Below are 16,901 nucleotides of genomic sequence, written 5' to 3' on the forward strand. Positions count from 1 at the left end.
TCCTGATGACAGACAAAACTATAGCTCAGCCAGAGGACTCTCCTAAACTCCCAACCACAGACCCAACATCCTGCTGGACTTTTCCACTTGATAGTGCCCAGGCACCTGAAAGTCAGATAGCTCATCTCCCAGATCTCTAATCCTGGTGGATGCCACCAGCTGCACAAGCTGCAAATTCATCTACCTTTTCCTTTAACTCCCAACTGTACAGTTAATCCAATGTCCTACTAATTAAAACCTTTAAACAGTTCTCCTATCTGTATCTTCTTTATTATTCCCGTGATAACGCCTTAGTTTGTTATTTTTTCTTTTTCATTGATGTTTCTGAGTCATATTGCCTTAGTTCTAAAATGCTTAATTTCATAGCTTTTAGTTTCACTAGCTTCCAAACTGTTTTCCACACTGTGCATCAATAGAATCTTTCTACCCCACAAAGATGATCATCCTTCTGTTTTCATCTTTCCTGTTCTCCCTCCTCTGGGTGATTTTTAAGGAACACTGCTAAAGGCAATTTTAAGTAACGATGGCCCAGTGAAGCAGGATCACAGAATCTTCCTTTGTCAGCATCAAAAGAATACTAAAAAAAGTTTAAGATAGATAGATAGCTCTAGAAAAAGTTAGACACACATAATCAAGGGATTTCAGCAGAATCAGGAAGAACTGCCAAGGTATGCCACTTTCCAGGGAGCTGGACAGCACTGGGTACAACCCCATGGGAGTGGGACAGCTCCCATGGGGGAGGTATCTCCAACTGGATGGACAGAGTGGGTCCAGGTACAAGTGATTTCATCCCCAGAAGGGTTAACATCACCAGCTTAGCTCCCTCTCCCATCCCAAGGCTATAGAAATACAGACACAAAGCCCTGCTACAGACCTCAAAATGTGATGTGTCAAGGGCAGAAAAACTAGTTCCAGGTAGTGAGAAGTGGGATGACGAACTCATTCACTTCTTTTTTTTGAGAGAGGGTCTTGGTCTGTCACCCAGGCTTGAGAGCAGTAGTGCGATCTTGGCTGACTGCAACCTCCACTTCTTGGGCTCAAGCGATTTTCCAGCCTCAGCCAGGCATGAGCCATTGAGGTCCAGCTAATTTTTGTATTTTTTGTACAGATGGGGTTTCCCCATGTTTCCCAGGCTGATCTTGAACTCCTGAGGTCAAAGCAATCCACCTGCCTTGGCTTCCCAAAGTGCTGAGATGACAGATGTGAGCCAACGTGTTTGGCCCACTTACTTACTTATTTTTAAAGATAGGGTCTTGCAGGGCCGGGCACGGTGGCTCACGCCTGTCATCCCAGCACTCTGGGAGGCCGAGGCGGGCAGGTCACGAGGTCAGGAGATTGAGACCATCTTGGCTAACATGGTGAAACGCCATCTCTACTAAAAAATACAAAAAATTAGCCAGGTGTGGTGGTGGGAGCCTGTAGTCCCAGCTACTCGGGAGGCTGAGGCAGGAGAATGGCGTGAACCTGGGAGGCGGAGCATGCAGTGAGCTGAGCTCTCGCCATTGCACTCCAGCCTGGGCAACAGAGTGAGACTCTGCCTCAGAAAAAAAAAAAAAAAAGATAGGGTCTTGCTCTGTTGCCCAGGCTGGAGTGCAGTGGTGTGATCACAACTCCCTGGAGACTTGACCTCCTGGTCTCAAGCAATCCTTCCACCTAAGCCTTCTGAGTACATGGTACTACAGGGGGATGCCACCATATCTGGTTAATTTTTTCTATCTATAGTGAGACAGAGTCTCACTATATTGCCCAGGCTGGTACTGAACTCCTGGGCTCAGATCTGTCCAGCTCACCCTCCCAAAGTGCTAGAGTTTCTCTAAAAGTTTCTACTCCATTTCAAATATGATCTGATGTAAATTATTTTAAAGTAATAATTGAAGATCAGTTCACCTTCCCTTTGGGAGATACAGGCTGGCCAAACACAGTAACAGAAAAGAAAAGTAATCAGTCAACTAAATTACTACCTGTTATAACTGTCTCTATTTAAAACAAGAGAAACACATATAAAAATGTACCATTTCCTTTACTCACTTTTGTGATAGTTTTTAAGATGGCAAGGCGATCTGTAGGGGGTGGTAAACCCACAAACAGTGTTTTGTCCAGGCGGCCCGGGCGCAGGATTGCAGGGTCAATTATATCTAGAGAAGGGAGAAAAAAGTCTTAAATAAAACCTTTTATTTTTATTTTTTAGAGACAGGGTCTTGTTCCATCTCCCAGGCTGGAGTGCAGTGGCATGATCTCAGCTCACTGCAGCCTCAACCTCCCAGACTCCGGTGATTCTACCATCTCAGCCTCCTGAGTAGCTAAGACTACAGATGCATGCTACCATGCCTGGCTAATTTTTTTTCTTTTACTTAATTTAATTAATTAATTTTTTATTTCAATAGGTTTTTGGGGAACAGGTGGTGTTTGGCTACATGAGTAAGTTATTTGGTGATTTTTGAGATTTTGGTGCACCCATCACTGGAGCAGCACACACTGTACTCAGTGTGCAGTCTTTTGTCCCTCAACCACTCTCACCCTTTCCCTCGAGTCCGCAAAAGTCCATTGTATCATTCTTATGCTTTGTGTCCTGATAGCTTAGCTCCCACTTATGAGTGAGCACATACGATGTTTGGCTGGCTAATTTTTGTACTTTTAGTGGAGACAGGATTTCGCCATGTTGCCCAGGGTAGTCTTGAACTCCCGAGTGCAATCCACCCTTCTCCGCCTCCCAAAGTGCTGTGATTACAGACGTGAGCCACTGTGCTCAGACCAAACAAATAAAATCTTTTAAAAATGCAATTAGGCCGGGTACGGAGGCTCATGCCTGTGATCCCAGCACTTTGGGAGGCCAAGTAGGCGGATCACGATGTCAGGAGATAGAGACCATCCTGGCTAACACGGTGAAACCCGTCTCTACTAAAAATACAAAAAATTAGCCAGGCGTGATGGCGGGCGACTGTAGTCCCAGCTACTTGGGAGGCTGAGGCAGGAGAATGATGTGAACCCGGGAGGCGGAGGTTGCAGGGAGCCGAGATTGCACCACTGCACTCCAGCCTGGGCGACAGAGCAAGGCTCCGTCTCAAAAAAAAAAAAAAGCAATTAATGGCTGGGCAGGGTGGCTCACACCAGTAATCCCAGCACTTTGGGAGGCCAAGGCGGGTGGATCACCCGAGGTCAGGAGTTTGAGACCAGCCTGGCCACTATGGTGAAACCCTGTCTCTACTAAAAATACAAAAATTAGCCGGGTATGGTGGTGCACACCTGTAATCCCACCTATTCGGGAGGCTGAGGCAGGAGAATTGCTTGATTGCTTGAGCCAGCTTGAGCCCGGGAGACGGAGGTCACAGTGAACTGAGATCATGCCACTGCACTCCAGCCCGGCCAACAGAGTGATACTGTCTCAAAAAAAAAAAAAAAAAAAAAAAAAGCAAAAAAAGCAATTAAAATGAGATGAGAAGAACCTCTTTTTAAAAAATAAAAAATTAATAAATTGCATTTTATTTAAATGAAAAACTTCCGCTCATCAAAATACATCTCTTTGGCCACGCATGGCGGCAGATCACCTGAGGTCAGGAGTTTGAAACCAACCTGGCCAACATAGCGAAACCCTGTCTCTACTAAAAATAACCCCACAAATTAGCTGGGTGTGGTAGCACACACCTGTAATCCCAGCTACTTGGGAGGCTGAGGCAGGAGAATCTCTTGAACCTGGGAGGCGGAGGTTGCAACGAGCTGAGATCATACCAGTGCACTCCAGCCTGGGTGACAGAGCGAGACTCTGTCTCAAAAACAAAAACAAAAAAATAAAACATCTCCTTAAGAAAATGAAAAGTCCACCTCACCTTCTGGCCCCAAACTGCTCTTCCTCCAGGATTCCCTATCTCAGATAATGATCACCACACCACTCCACCCCACCCTACCTCCCAAATACCAGGCAGGTTTCTCCCTTCCCTCTAACCAATTTCCATCAAGCATTCCTCTGATTACGTCAACCCTCAGTCAAGGCAAAATGTAAGTCCTCCTAACTGGTTCTGCCTCTAGACTTCCTCTAGTGACCAATGGTGTGAAGCATTTTTCATGAGTTTATTTGCCATTTGTACAACTCCTATGGTGAAGTAACTGTACAAATCTTTTGGCCACTTTTATTTTTTAATGTTGATTAAATAATTTTGTAAACTGACACAGAAAAATGGTATATATTTAGGTTGTGCAACATGTTGTTGTTTTTGTTTTCAGACAGAGTCTCACTCTGTTGCCCAGGCTGGAGTGCAGTGGCACAATCTCAGCTCACTGCAACCTCTGCCTCCCGGGTTCAAGCAATTCTCCTGCCTCAGCCTCCCGAGCAGCTGGGATTACAGGCAACCACCAGCATGCCCGGCTAACTTTTATATTTTTAGTAGAGATGGGGTTTCATCATGTTGGTCAGGCTGGTCGTGAACTCCTGACCTCGTGATCCACCTGCCTTGGCCTCCCAAAGAGTGCTGGGATTACAGGCATGAGCCACAGCGCCCGGCCTTTTTTTTGAGACGGAGTTTTGCTCTTGTTGCCCAGGCTGGAGTACAATGGTGCAATCTCGGCTCACCACAACCTCTGCCTCCCGGATTCAAGCAATTCTCCTGCCTCAGCCTCCCAAGTAGCTGGGATTACAGGCATGCACCACCACACCTGGCTAATTTTTTTTTGTATTTTTAGTAGAAACGGGATTTCTCCATGTTGGTCAGGCTGGTCTCGAACTCCCAACCTCAGGTGATCCGCTCATCTCGGCCTCCCAATGTGCTGGGATTACAGGCGTCAGCCACCGAGCCCGGCCAACATGTGTTTTTAAAATGTGTATACACTATGGAATGGCCAAGTTGAGACAACTGACGCAGGCATTACCTCATATTCTTACTACTTTTTTTGTGGTGAGATCACTTAAAATCTACTTTCTTGGCAATTTTCAAGTACCTTTTGGCCACTTTTAAAATGGTGTAGTTTTTTTTTTTGAGATGGAGTCTCACTCTGTCACCAGCTGGAGTGCAATGGCATGATCTCAGCTCACTGCAACCTCGGGTTCAAGTGATTCTCCTGTCTCAGCCTCCTGAGTAGCTGGGATTACAGGCACCGCCCATGTTCAGTTACTTTTTGTATTTTTAGTAGAGACAGGGTTTCACCATGCTGGCCAGGATGGTCTTGATTTCCTGACCTCGTGATCTGCATGCCTTGGCCTCCCAAAGTGCTGGGATTACAGGCGTGAGCCACTGAGTCTGGCCCAAAATGGTATAGGTTTTTTATTTTTTATTTTTATTTTTAGATGGAGTCTCGCTCTGCCTCCCAGGCTGGAGTGCAGTGGTGCGATCTTGGCTTATGGCAAGCTCCGCTTCCCAGGTTCTCGCCATTCTCCTGCCTCAGCCTCCCGAGTAGCTGGCACTACAGGTGTCCACCACCACACCTGGCTAACTTTTTTTTGTATTTTTAGTAGAGACTGGGTTTTACCGTGTTAGCCAGGTTGGTCTAGATCTCTTGACCTTATGATCCGCCTGCCTCGGCCTCCCAAAGTGCTGGGATTACAGGCGTGAGCCACCACTCCCAGCCTAAAATGGTGTAGTTTTTAATCCTTTATCAGATATATGCTTTGCAAATATTTTCTCCTAGTCTTTGGTTTATCTTTATATTCTCTTATTTGCATTTTTTTAAGAGACTGGGTCTCACTACGCTGCCCAGGCTGGCCTCGAACTGCTGAGCTCAAGGGATCCTCTCACCTCAGTATCCTGAGTAGCTGGGTTTACAGGTGTGTACCACTGTACCTGGTTTATTGGCAGTTTTTGAAGAGCAGTTCAGTTTATCTATTTGCTCTTTTATGGTTTGTGCTTTTAATGTCATATAGGAAATCTTTGCTTAAATCAAATTTCTCCAATGTTTTCTTCCAAGAGTTTTATAATGTTATTTTCAATGGTCTTTGATCCATTTTTAGTTATTTTTTGTATGTGGTAAAAGGTATTAAGGTTCAATTTTTCTTTTTGCATATGGAGGATATTCAACTGCTCCAGTACCATTGTTGAAAAGACTATACATTCTCCACTGCATTGCCTTTGTGCTTTTTGAAAACATCAACTATCTAGATATGCATAGCAATGTTTCTGGATTTTTTTTCTGTTCCTTTGATCTATCTGTCTCAGTTCTATGCCAATTACCATGCTGTCGAAACATCTTTTAATTTAAACATATAAATACACGCCAGGAATGGTGGCTCACACCTGTAATCCTAGCACTTTGGGAGGCTGAGGCAGGTGGATCGCTTGAGGTCAGGAATTCAAGACTAGCCTGGCCAACATGGTGAAACCCTGTCTCTATTAAAAATTAAAAACCTAGCTGAGCATGGTGTTGCACGTGCCTGCAATCCCAGCTACTCGGGAAGCTGAGGCGGGAGAATCGCTTGAACCTGGGAAGCAAGGTTGCGGTGAGCCCAGATCATGCTACTGCACTCCAGCCTGGGCAACAGAGCGAGGCTCCATCTAAAAAAAAAAAAAAAACCCACAAAAAACTCCCCACCACAAAAACAAATCTTAAAGCCAGTTCTATATGCCCCAAGGTAAAGGGGTATACTGATGATAATAAAGCATTCTAAGTTTGGGAGTCCTATAATCACTTAACATCTCTGACAAATATCACACTTAATATTATGTAGTTTATTATTTTAATAAGTTATTTACAGTAAAAGACATTCTGGACACTTTATATACATCTTAGTATTAGAGGACTTAAACTACACTTCACCAAAGGCTGTTGCAAGATGCTATGTATTACAACATTAGAAATGAGATGCTAATCTCTTCCCTAAACAGGCCCCTACCATTGTCTTTCCCATCTTAGTTAATGTGAACTCATTCTCCCAGTTTTTCAAGCCCAGACCTTGGAGCCATGCTTGATTCCACTTTCCCACATCCTTAACTACTCCATTAGCAAATCAGGTCAACCCTATGACACAATATATTCAGATTCTTTCTACAACCATAGCTATCACCCAGCTCAAACCACCACCATCTTGCACCTGCATTATTCTCACAGCTTCCCAACTGGTTCCCTATTTAATTGTGTCAGAGACAGAATTTTTTTTTTTCTTTTTCCTTTTACCCTCTCAACCCAGCTTTTCCCAACTTTGGGAAAACTGGGAAGAGAAAGCCTAAGAGACAGAATTCTTAGGTAGAAGACTAAAAATAACAATTCTGATATTTACAATAAAAATGGCACTAACAATCCCAACACTTTAAAGAGAAAGTCCATTCACTCACAAATGAAATGGCTGCCTGAAAAAGAACCCTCCTTTCATCTGTTGATAAGCAGCACCTACTGTTCTATATCAAGCTCCTCCCTCCCCTCAAAAAAGCTATCACAGCTTGCCATGGGTAAAAAAACATTAATTAAAAAAGAAAAAAAGTTAAAATTGAGAGGTAACAGTAGCAACTTTTAACTTTAGGAAAATATTAATTTTGTTACAAATGGACCCTCAATTTTTAACAAAGGTAACAAGACAATTCAATGAGGGAGTAATTAATCTTTGCCACAAAGGTGCTAGGACAAGTGGTTTTTTGTTTGTTTGTTTGTTTCTGTTTTTGGAGACAGGGTCTCACTCTGTAGCCCAGGCTGGAGTGCAGTGGTATATCATAGCTCACTGCAGGCTTGATCTCTGGGGCTCAAGCAATCTTCCCGCCTCAGCCTCCCAAGTAGCTAACACTACAGGCATGCACCACCATGCCCATTTAATTTTGTTTTGTTTTTGTGTATTTTTTGTAGAGGTGAGGTCTCACTATGTTGCCCAGGCTGGTCCTGAACTCCTAAGCTCAAATAATCCTCTGGCGTTGGCCTCCCAAAGTGCTGGGATTATAGGCATAAGTCACTGCACTGGGCCTGAAAGGGATATTGACACCCCAAAGAATCAATTTGCACACTTTCCTCACAATACGCACACAAATTAACTCAAAATGGATCAAAGACCTAAATGTAACAGCTAAAATTTTATGAGAAGAAAATGTGGGAGTTAATTTTAGTGACCTTCAGTTAGGCAGTGATGTTTATACCATTGATACACCATCAAAATTGCAGGCGGTAAAAGAAAAAACATATAAATTGGAATTTATCAAAATTAAAAACTTGTGTTTCAAATGACATCAAAAAAGTGAAAAGACAATCCACAGATTGAGTGAAAATATATGTAAATCACATATCTGATTTTAGATTTGTACCTAGAACAAAGAAGCTACTCAATGACAAGGCAAATAACCTAACTGAAAAATGATTCAAACAGACATCTCTCCAAGGAAGACACACAAATGACCAACAAGCACAATAAAAGATGCTCAACACTATCAGTTATCAGGGAAATGCAAATCAAATCAGAATGAAATACCACCTCACATCCACTAGAATAGCTATAATAAAGACAACAACAGGTATTAGTAAGAATGTGAATAAATTAGAATTCTCATATCTTTTAATGTCAGAATTACTGTGGGAATTCTGTCAGAATGTGGGAATATAATATAATGTCAGAATGTGGGAATATAAAAATGAAGCAGCCACTTTGGAAAAGAGTTTAGCAGTTTCTCAAAATGTTAAACATGGAGTTACCACATGATCCAGCAATTCCACTCCTAGGTATAAACTCAGGAGAAATTAAAACATATGTCCATACAAAAATGTATACATGAATGCTCATAGCAACATTATTCATAAGAGCCAAAAAGCAGAAACAGCCCAGATGTCCAAATGGTGAATAAACAAAATGTGGTATATCCATACAATGGAATATTATTTCATAATAAAAAGGAATGAAGTACTGATACATTCTATATGAATCTTGAAAACATTATGCTAAAGAAGCCAGACTCAAGAGCCCTCATATTGTATAATGCTATTTACATAAAATATCCAGAATAGACAAATTTATATAGACAGAAAATTCATGATGGCCAGTAGTGGCTCAGGCCTAAAATCTCAGTACTTTGAGAGTCCAAGGCAGGGGGCATGCTGCAGGCCAGGAGTTCGAGACCAATCTGGCTAACATAATGAGACCCTGTCTCTCCAAAAAAAAAAAAAAAAAACCAAAGTAGATTAGTGGTTGTCTAAGGCTGGAGATGAGAAAAGTTAAAGGGAATGCTAACAGGCATGAGATTTTTTAAAGGTGACGAACATTTTTTTTTTTTTTTGAGATAGGGTCTCACTCTGTTGCCCCAGCTGGAGTGTAGTGGCGCAATCTCCGCCCACTGCAACCTCTGCCTTCTGGCTTCAAGCGATTCTCCTGCCTCAGCCTCCTAAGTAACTGGGACTATAGGTGCGTACCACCATGCCTGGCTAAATTTTATATGTTTTTGGTAGAGACGAGGCTTCACTGTGTTGGCCAGGCTGGTCTCAAACTGGCCTCAAGTGATCCACTCACCTCAGCCTCCCAAAGTGCTGGGATTATAGGCATGAGCCACACCCGGCCCAGGTGATGCAAATATTCTAAGATTAGATTGTTGGGATGGCTGTAAAGGTATGTAAATATACCAAAACCATTGAATGGTATACTTAAAATGGGTAAATTTTATGATATGTCACTTATATCTCAGTAAAGCTTTTTAAAGAAATGAATCCTCAGACTAGCAACACTATAAATATATACGCTGAAAATAATTACAAGATCAGACAACCTTCATGAAATAGGTTTCTACTCATGATTCATTAAACAAATAAGAAGAATGATGTTTTTTGTTTGTTTGCTTTGAGACAGAGTCTTGTTCTGTTGCCCAGGCTGGAGTGCAGTGGCACAATCTCAGCTCACTACAACCTTCTCTTCCCAAGTTCAACCAATTCTTGTGCCTCAGCCTCCCAAGTAGCTGGGATTAGAGGTGTGTGCCACCATACCAGCTAATTTGTTTATTTATTTATTTATTTTTGTATTTTTAGTACAGACGAGATTTTCCCATGTTAGCTAAGGTTGGTCCTGAACTCCTGGCCTCAAGTGATCTGCTCACCTCGGCCTCCCAAAGTACTGGGATTACAGGCATGAGCCATTGCACCTAGCTGTAAACAAATAATTATTGAGCTCTACTACATACCATGGCAGCTATCTCAGCCGAAGTTCTGGCTGGGCATAACCTAATTTTAAAAGGGAAGTACTGTGCCAAAGGACAAAACATACAGGGTTGACCATGGCACCAAGTCATTGTTCAATTACCTTCAAATGCATTCAACAATGACCCAAAGCATCCAGACTAGATGTGTAAGGAAACACTCCATTTAGCTTGGAACTTCAGTGGTAAATATCTTCGTACAATGAAATAAATACCTTCTCTGTGAGCTATCCACTCTTTCATCTGATTATTATTATTTTTTGAGACAGAGTCTTGCTCTGTCGCAAGGCTGGAGTGCAGTGGCGCGATCTTGGCTCACTGAAACCTCTACCTCCCAAGTTCAAGCTATTCTCCTGCCTCAGTCTCCCGAGTAGCTGGGACTACAGGCGCGTGTCACCATATCCAGCTAATTTTTGTATTTTTAGTAGAGACGGGTTTCACCACGTTGGCCAGGATGGTCTCGATCTCTTGACCTTGTGATCTGCCCGCCTCAGCCTCCCAAAGTGTTGGGATTACAGGCGTGAGCCACCGCACCCGGCCTTCATCTGATAATTATTAAGGGCTTAGAATGGACAGAGACTCTAACTAGAACCTACCTCTCACATATAAAAGTGCAGAATAAATCCCTGCCCTGCAGAAGGTTGCACATCATAATCATAATTTACTTATTTCTTCTTTTCTTTTTTTTTTTGAGACAGGGTCTTGCTCTGTCATCTAGGCTGGAGTGCAGTGGTGCAATCACAGCTCACTGCGGCCTCAAACTTCTGGTTTCAAGTGATCCTCCTGCCTCAGCTTCTCAAGTAGCTGGGATTACAGGTACACACCAGTGCATATGGCTAATTTTTATTTTTATTTTTTTTGAGATGGAGTCTTGCTCTGTTGCTCAGGCTGGAGTGCAGTGGCGTGATCTCGGCTCACTGCAACCCCCGCGATTCTTCTGCCTCAGTCTCCTGAGTAGCTGGGACTACGGGCACGTGCTGCTACCATGCCTGGCTAATTTTTATTTTTAGTAGAGACGGGGTTTCACAATGTTGGCCAGGCTAGTCTCGAACTCCTGACCTCATGATCTGCCTGCCTTGGCCTGCCAAAGTGTTGGGATTACAGGCGTGAGCCACTGCACTTGGCCTAATTTTTTATTTTATTTTGTAGAGATGGGGTCTTACTTTGTTGCCCAGGCTAATCTTGAACTCCTAACATCAAGAGATCCTCTTGCCTCAGCCTCCCAAAGTGCTGGGATTACAGATGTGAGCTAACACACTCAGCCCTTATTTATTTTTCAACTAAGCCATGCATAGAAGGCAGAAATTCTTTCTGGATTGTATACTGCTACTGGTAGAAAATAGATAATTATTGAGTAGAAGAGAAAGTACTAAGATACTTGGGTTTCATAATTGTGCAGGAGTATCTTTTTTAAACAGCTAGATAATAGATTAAGGGGGAACAGGCAGTTTCCTAACTGAGAACATCCTTTACAGGAGTTGGTATGTGAAGAAGGGAATGCAAAGATGTGCGTAGGAGAGACTAAGGCTAGGGTACAAGGAACTGCATTTCCTCTGGTTAAGCACAAGGCAGTCGCTTATTTCCAGAAGAGAATGTGGACTTTGATACAGCACACATTAGAAGAGGGCTAGGGCTGTGCGCAGTGGTTCACGCCTGTAATCCCAGCACATTTGGGAGGCTGAGGCAGGAGGATCGCTTGAGCCAGGAGTTTAAGACCAGCCTGGGCGACATAGTGAGACGTCATCTCTACAAAAAAGACTTTTTTTTTTTTTTTTTTTTTAAATTAGCTGGGTGTGGTGGTATGTGCCTGTAGTCCCAGCTGAGGTGGGATGATCTCCTGAGCCTAGGAGGTCAAGGCTGCAGTGAGCTGTGACTGCACTACTGTACTCTAGCCTAGGCTGCAGAGTGACACCCTGTCTCAAAAATACAAATAAATAAATTAAATAAAAGAAGAGGTCTGTCCCAGTTCTTCGGAATAACCAAAGGTGGAATGGTGAGAGGACAGTATTTTCATTTACTTTCTAAGCATTAATACTTCAATAATTGAGAAAAAAGTTAAAGGCAAGAAGATGAAAAATAAGAAAAAAGAAGACATTTAGGATATCAGTCCAGGAGGGTTTAACATCCAAGTGCTAAGTACACAAATTAAACAAACAAACAAAAAGTCACATAGAGAGAATGAGAATGACATGGAACCTTTAAAAGAAAAAAAGCAATGTCTATAAATTATGAAGAAAAATAATTTTAAACTCAAAATTATATCCCAGCTAGGTTACCAATCAAAATTAGGGTGAAATAAAGATATTTTCAAATATAAAAGAACTATAGGGGATGGTCTCACATTTGGAAAAACAAATCAAATATACAAGCAGTCAAAAAAAATCTACTTCCTACATAATCTTTCTTAGAAAAGCCACTGAAAGATAAGCGCCAGCAAAATGAGGGTGTGAGCAAGGTAAAAAAACTACACACAAAAAACCCATGAGATCAGAAACAAAGGGCAAATAAAGGAAAACAGTCAAGGAAGTACTGAAATAACAGCTGTTTAGACCACAGGCATAAAGCAATCAGTCCAGATTAAAGCAGGAAGGTGGAAAGCTCTAGAGGGAGGGCTCCAGAAACAAACAAACAAACAAACAAACAAACAAATGGAACTGGTACATCATTTGAATAAATAACATCGACAGCTGTATAAAATATGTGATGAACAGGAAACAAAGCAAAAGAAAAGAACGAGGGCCACTGAATCCAAGAACAAGAGTTATATGAGAAAGGAAACCTAATCAGTGTCATGCTTGGCTCAGCAGAGAGAAATATTGACACAGCCATAGTAATGTAAACACTAGTGACTTAACCAAGAGTTGTGATCAAACTATATTACAATATTGGGAGGATAGGGGAGAGGACAGATGATGTGGCAGTGATGGTGGGAGTGGAGGGTATGGAGAAAGGGTGAATGTAAGATAACTAAATCTTCATCTACCTTAAAATGAGGTTAATGGGCAGTGTTTAAAATTGATAAGAAATAGCTATATGAGCATATTTGAAAATATGAAAAAAAAACAGCTCAAGTGGTTGCCTCTCAGGGGATTAGAAGGGATGGGACAGAAAACTACAGTTTTTGTTATAAGCTTTTCCTGACATTTGATTTGAAACTGGGGTCCCTCCCTCTACATGTGAAAATTACAACTGAAGATGAGATTTGGGTGGGGACACAGAGCCAAACCATATCACTCACCAAGGTTCAACTTTTGCACACGTTTAGGGCTGTTGTGAGGTTTAACATGGTAAAGCATCCAACAGAGGGCCTGACACGTAGTAGGTGCTCCAAAACCTAGTTGTTATTACTGGTGATTGTTTTAAAATAATAGGGACTTGTAAAGAAAATGAAATAAACTTATTTTCATCTCCTTGAACAGACATTTTAGAACTGAAAATAGACTAACTTTTATCTAAGTGTCCCCTATCTCAGAAGTGGCAAAACCTTTTACCCAGTATAGATAAAACAATCTAACAATAAGAATAAGAATAGCCCTTATTTATTTTCTTTCTCTTATCTCACATCTAATTCCAGAAAATCCTATTGGTTTTACTTTCAAAATATGTCTCAAATTTTACCACTTCTTACTTCTCCCATTAAGCTCACACAAATTCTCCATGGACTGACCGTAGATCTTCTAGTTCAGAGTATCTTTTGTGTCAAGGACTTTTTTGGAATACAGAAAGTTTATGGATTGCTTCTTAAACGTTTTTCAATGTATAAAGTAAAATACATCAGAAAGATTACAAGGAAGTCAAGGGTATTAAAACCTACCAAACTGTTAGGAAAACTGCTCATTACCCTCCAATAGCTCCCCATCACATCAGAATAAAATCCACACCCCTTACTGTGGCTTAAAAGGCCCCTTGCACCTCTCTATCACTGTCCCCCTTACTCATTTCGCTTTAGGCACACAGGTTGTCTTGCTGGTTTTCCAACACGCCAAGCTTGTTTTCCTCTCAGGGCCTGTATATCATTTGTTCTCTATCTGGAATACTCTCATCTCCCAGATTTCTGCATGGCTTGGTTCGCATCCTTTGGGTTCATGTACACATGCCATTTTCTGAAGAAGTCTTCCCAGGCAACAGCACCTAAATCAGCCTCCCCCCCCAACCACTAGTCACTCTCTATCCTCTCACGCTGTTTCTCTTTTCTTTTTTTTTGAGACAGAGGCTCGCTCTGTCGCCCAGGCTGGAGTGCAAAGGCACAATCTCAGCTCACTGCAATCTCCACCTCCTGGATTTTCAAGAGATTCTCCTGCCTCAGCTTCCCAAGTAGCTGGGATTACTGGTGCCCACCACCACACCCAGCTAATTTTTGTATTTGTAGTAGAGACAGTGTTTCACGATGTTGGTCAGGCTGGTCTTGAACTCCTGACCCCAGGTGATCCATCCTCCTCGGCCTCCCAAAGCGCTGGGATTACAGGCGTGAGCCACCGCGCCCAGCCTCATTTTATTTATTTATTACTCCCACCCCACCCCACCCTGTTCCCCAGCTCCAAAGCAGAATATATGCCGGCAAGGAATTTTGTGATTTTTCATCTTCGAATTCCCAAAGCTAAGCAGGATGAAGTATACAGTAAAAACTCAGTAATTATTTGATGAATGAAAGAGCAAATCTCCTTACAGATTGAAGAAAATTGTATTAATATGACTGATCCACAACACCAAACCTTAAGATGACTAAACAACTTGCACAATAAAGGTAGAATGTGTTAAAAAGAGAAATATAGGTACTAAGGATTAAAGCTGACCACAAATATATATAAAATATTAATTTTATTTATTTATTTATTTATTTATTTATTTATTTATTTATTTATTTTTGAGACGGAGTCTCGCTCTTGTCGCCCAGGCTGGAGTGCAGTGGCACAATCTCGGCTCACTGCAACCTCCGCCTCCCAGGTTCAAGCTATTCTCCTGCCTCAGCCTCCTGGGTAGCTGGGATTACAGGTGCCCGCCATCACGCCCGGCTAATTTTTGTACTTTTAATAGAGACAGGGTTTTGTCATGTTGGCCAGGCTGGTTTCGAACTCCTGACCTCAGGTGATCCTCCTGCCTCAGCGTCTCAAAGTGCTGGGATCACAGGTGTGAGCCACCGCACCCAGCCGACTGCAAATATATTTACACTTCCATTTTCTCTCCTTTTAGAAGCTGGGCCTTTCTGTCAGTACCCTGAACAATAGAGTTTACCTAGTCTGGACTTTGCCTTTAAGAAGAATGGCAGCTTCCATTTTCAACGCTTAGAATCTGCCTACCATGTAAGAAGTGCAAACACCCTGAGAGAAGCACGCTACTGGAAGCCCAAGCCACATGAAGAGGCATTAAAAGATGATAACTGGGGCCAGGTACGGTGGCTTACATCTGTAATTCCAGCACTTTGGGAGGCTGAGGCAGGCGGATCACCTGAGGTCAGGAGTTCAAGACCAGCCTGACCAACACGGCGAAACCCCATCTCTACTAAAAAATACAAAATCAGCTGGGCGTGGTGTGCATGCCTGTAATCCCAGCTACTCGGGAGGCTGAGGCAGGAGAATCACTTAAGCCTAGGAGGCAGAGGTTGCAGTGAGCCGAGATCACACCACTGCACTCCAGTCTGGGCAACAGAGTGAGACTCCACCTCAAAACAAACAAACCCCAAAAAGATAATTATTTGGGGGCTCGGTTGGGAGAGAGACCAAGGATTGTGAAGACATTGTGAGTAAAGAGGCCACTGTGGAAATGGATTCTCTGGTCCAGCCACTCCAGCTGATAGCATGTGGATCCAAGATGAACCACCCAGACAAGCCCATCCCAAATTCCTGACCTAAAAATTGTGAGCCAAGCAAAAATGGTGATTTTTTTTTTTTTTTTTTTAAGATGGAGTCTCAATCTGTTGCCCAGGCTGGAATGCAGTGGTGCGATCTGGGATCACTGCAACCTCCGCCTCCTGGGTTCACGTGATTCTCCTGCCTCAGCCTCCTGAGTAGCTGGGATTGCAGGTGCCCACCACCACACCCAATTAATTTTTATATTTTTAGTAGGGATGGAGTTTCACCATGTTGAGTAGGCTGGTCTTGAACTCTTTACCTCAAGTGATCCTTGGCTTCCCACAGTGCTGGGATTACAGGTGTGAGTCACTGCACCCAGCCACAAATGGTGGTTTTAAAGCACTAAGCTTTACAGTAGTTTGTTATGCAGCAATGGCTAACCAGAATATCAAACAAGGAGGGAATTTTTTTTTTTTTTTTTTTTTTTTTTTGAGACGGAGTCTCGCTCTGTCACCCAGGCTGGAGTGCAGTGGCCGGATCTCAGCTCTCTGCAAGCTCCGCCTCCTGGGTTCCCGCCATTCTCCTGCCTCAGCCTCCTGAGTAGCTGGGACTACAGGTGCCGCCACCACGCCCGGCTAGTTTTTTGTATTTTTTTAGTATAGACGGGGTTTCACCGTGTTAGCCGGGATGGTCTCGATCTCCTGACCTCGTGATCTGCCCGTCTCGGCCTCCCAAAGTGCTGGGATTACAGGCTTGAGCCACCGCACCCGACCAAGGAGGAAATTCTTAAAGCTAAGCAGACAAGAAGTTATAAGCAATCAAAACAATGTCACATGATAGTATACAATGGAGCAGAACTGCCAAATAAGCATGAAAACAAGTGAAGAAGATCTAGAACATTTATTATTACTATTATTATTTTTTGAGACAGTTTCGCTTTGCCGCCCAGGCTGGAGTGCAGTGGTGCAATCTTGGCTCATGGCAACCTTCACCTCCTGGGTTCAAGCAATTCTCCTGCCTCAGCCTCAGCCTCCCAAGT

The 16,901-nt window shown here is 42.8% G+C and overlaps 1 protein-coding gene, 1 long non-coding RNA gene and 1 other non-coding gene across 9 annotated transcripts in view; 1 reads left to right on the forward strand and 2 right to left on the reverse strand.

Annotated features, from left to right (window-relative positions):
* NVL (nuclear VCP like) overlaps window positions 1-16,901 on the reverse strand; it is a 104,550-nt gene that overhangs the window by 21,945 nt on the left and 65,704 nt on the right. For all 7 annotated transcript variants that reach the window (XR_013395202.1, XM_077938427.1, XM_028825941.2 and 4 more), the window contains one exon: window positions 2,029-2,135. Coding sequence is in view for 6 of the 7 variants with exons in the window: in XM_077938427.1 (XP_077794553.1) it covers window positions 2,029-2,135 (107 nt within the window). In the remaining variant the exon portion in view is untranslated. The remainder of the gene's footprint in view (window positions 1-2,028; window positions 2,136-16,901) is intronic.
* On the reverse strand, window positions 7,074-7,183 carry MIR320B (microRNA mir-320b). Its single transcript, NR_128278.1, is given in 1 exon segment — window positions 7,074-7,183. It is a non-coding gene; the product is annotated as a microRNA mir-320b (primary transcript).
* LOC144329646 (uncharacterized) lies at window positions 9,865-14,510 on the forward strand. Its single transcript, XR_013395256.1, has 2 exons — window positions 9,865-11,300; window positions 14,389-14,510. It is a non-coding gene; the product is annotated as an uncharacterized LOC144329646 (long non-coding RNA).

The sequence above is a fragment of the Macaca mulatta genome, chromosome 1, assembly GCF_049350105.2.
Source record: "Macaca mulatta isolate MMU2019108-1 chromosome 1, T2T-MMU8v2.0, whole genome shotgun sequence".
NCBI classification, from domain to species: domain Eukaryota; kingdom Metazoa; phylum Chordata; class Mammalia; order Primates; family Cercopithecidae; genus Macaca; species Macaca mulatta.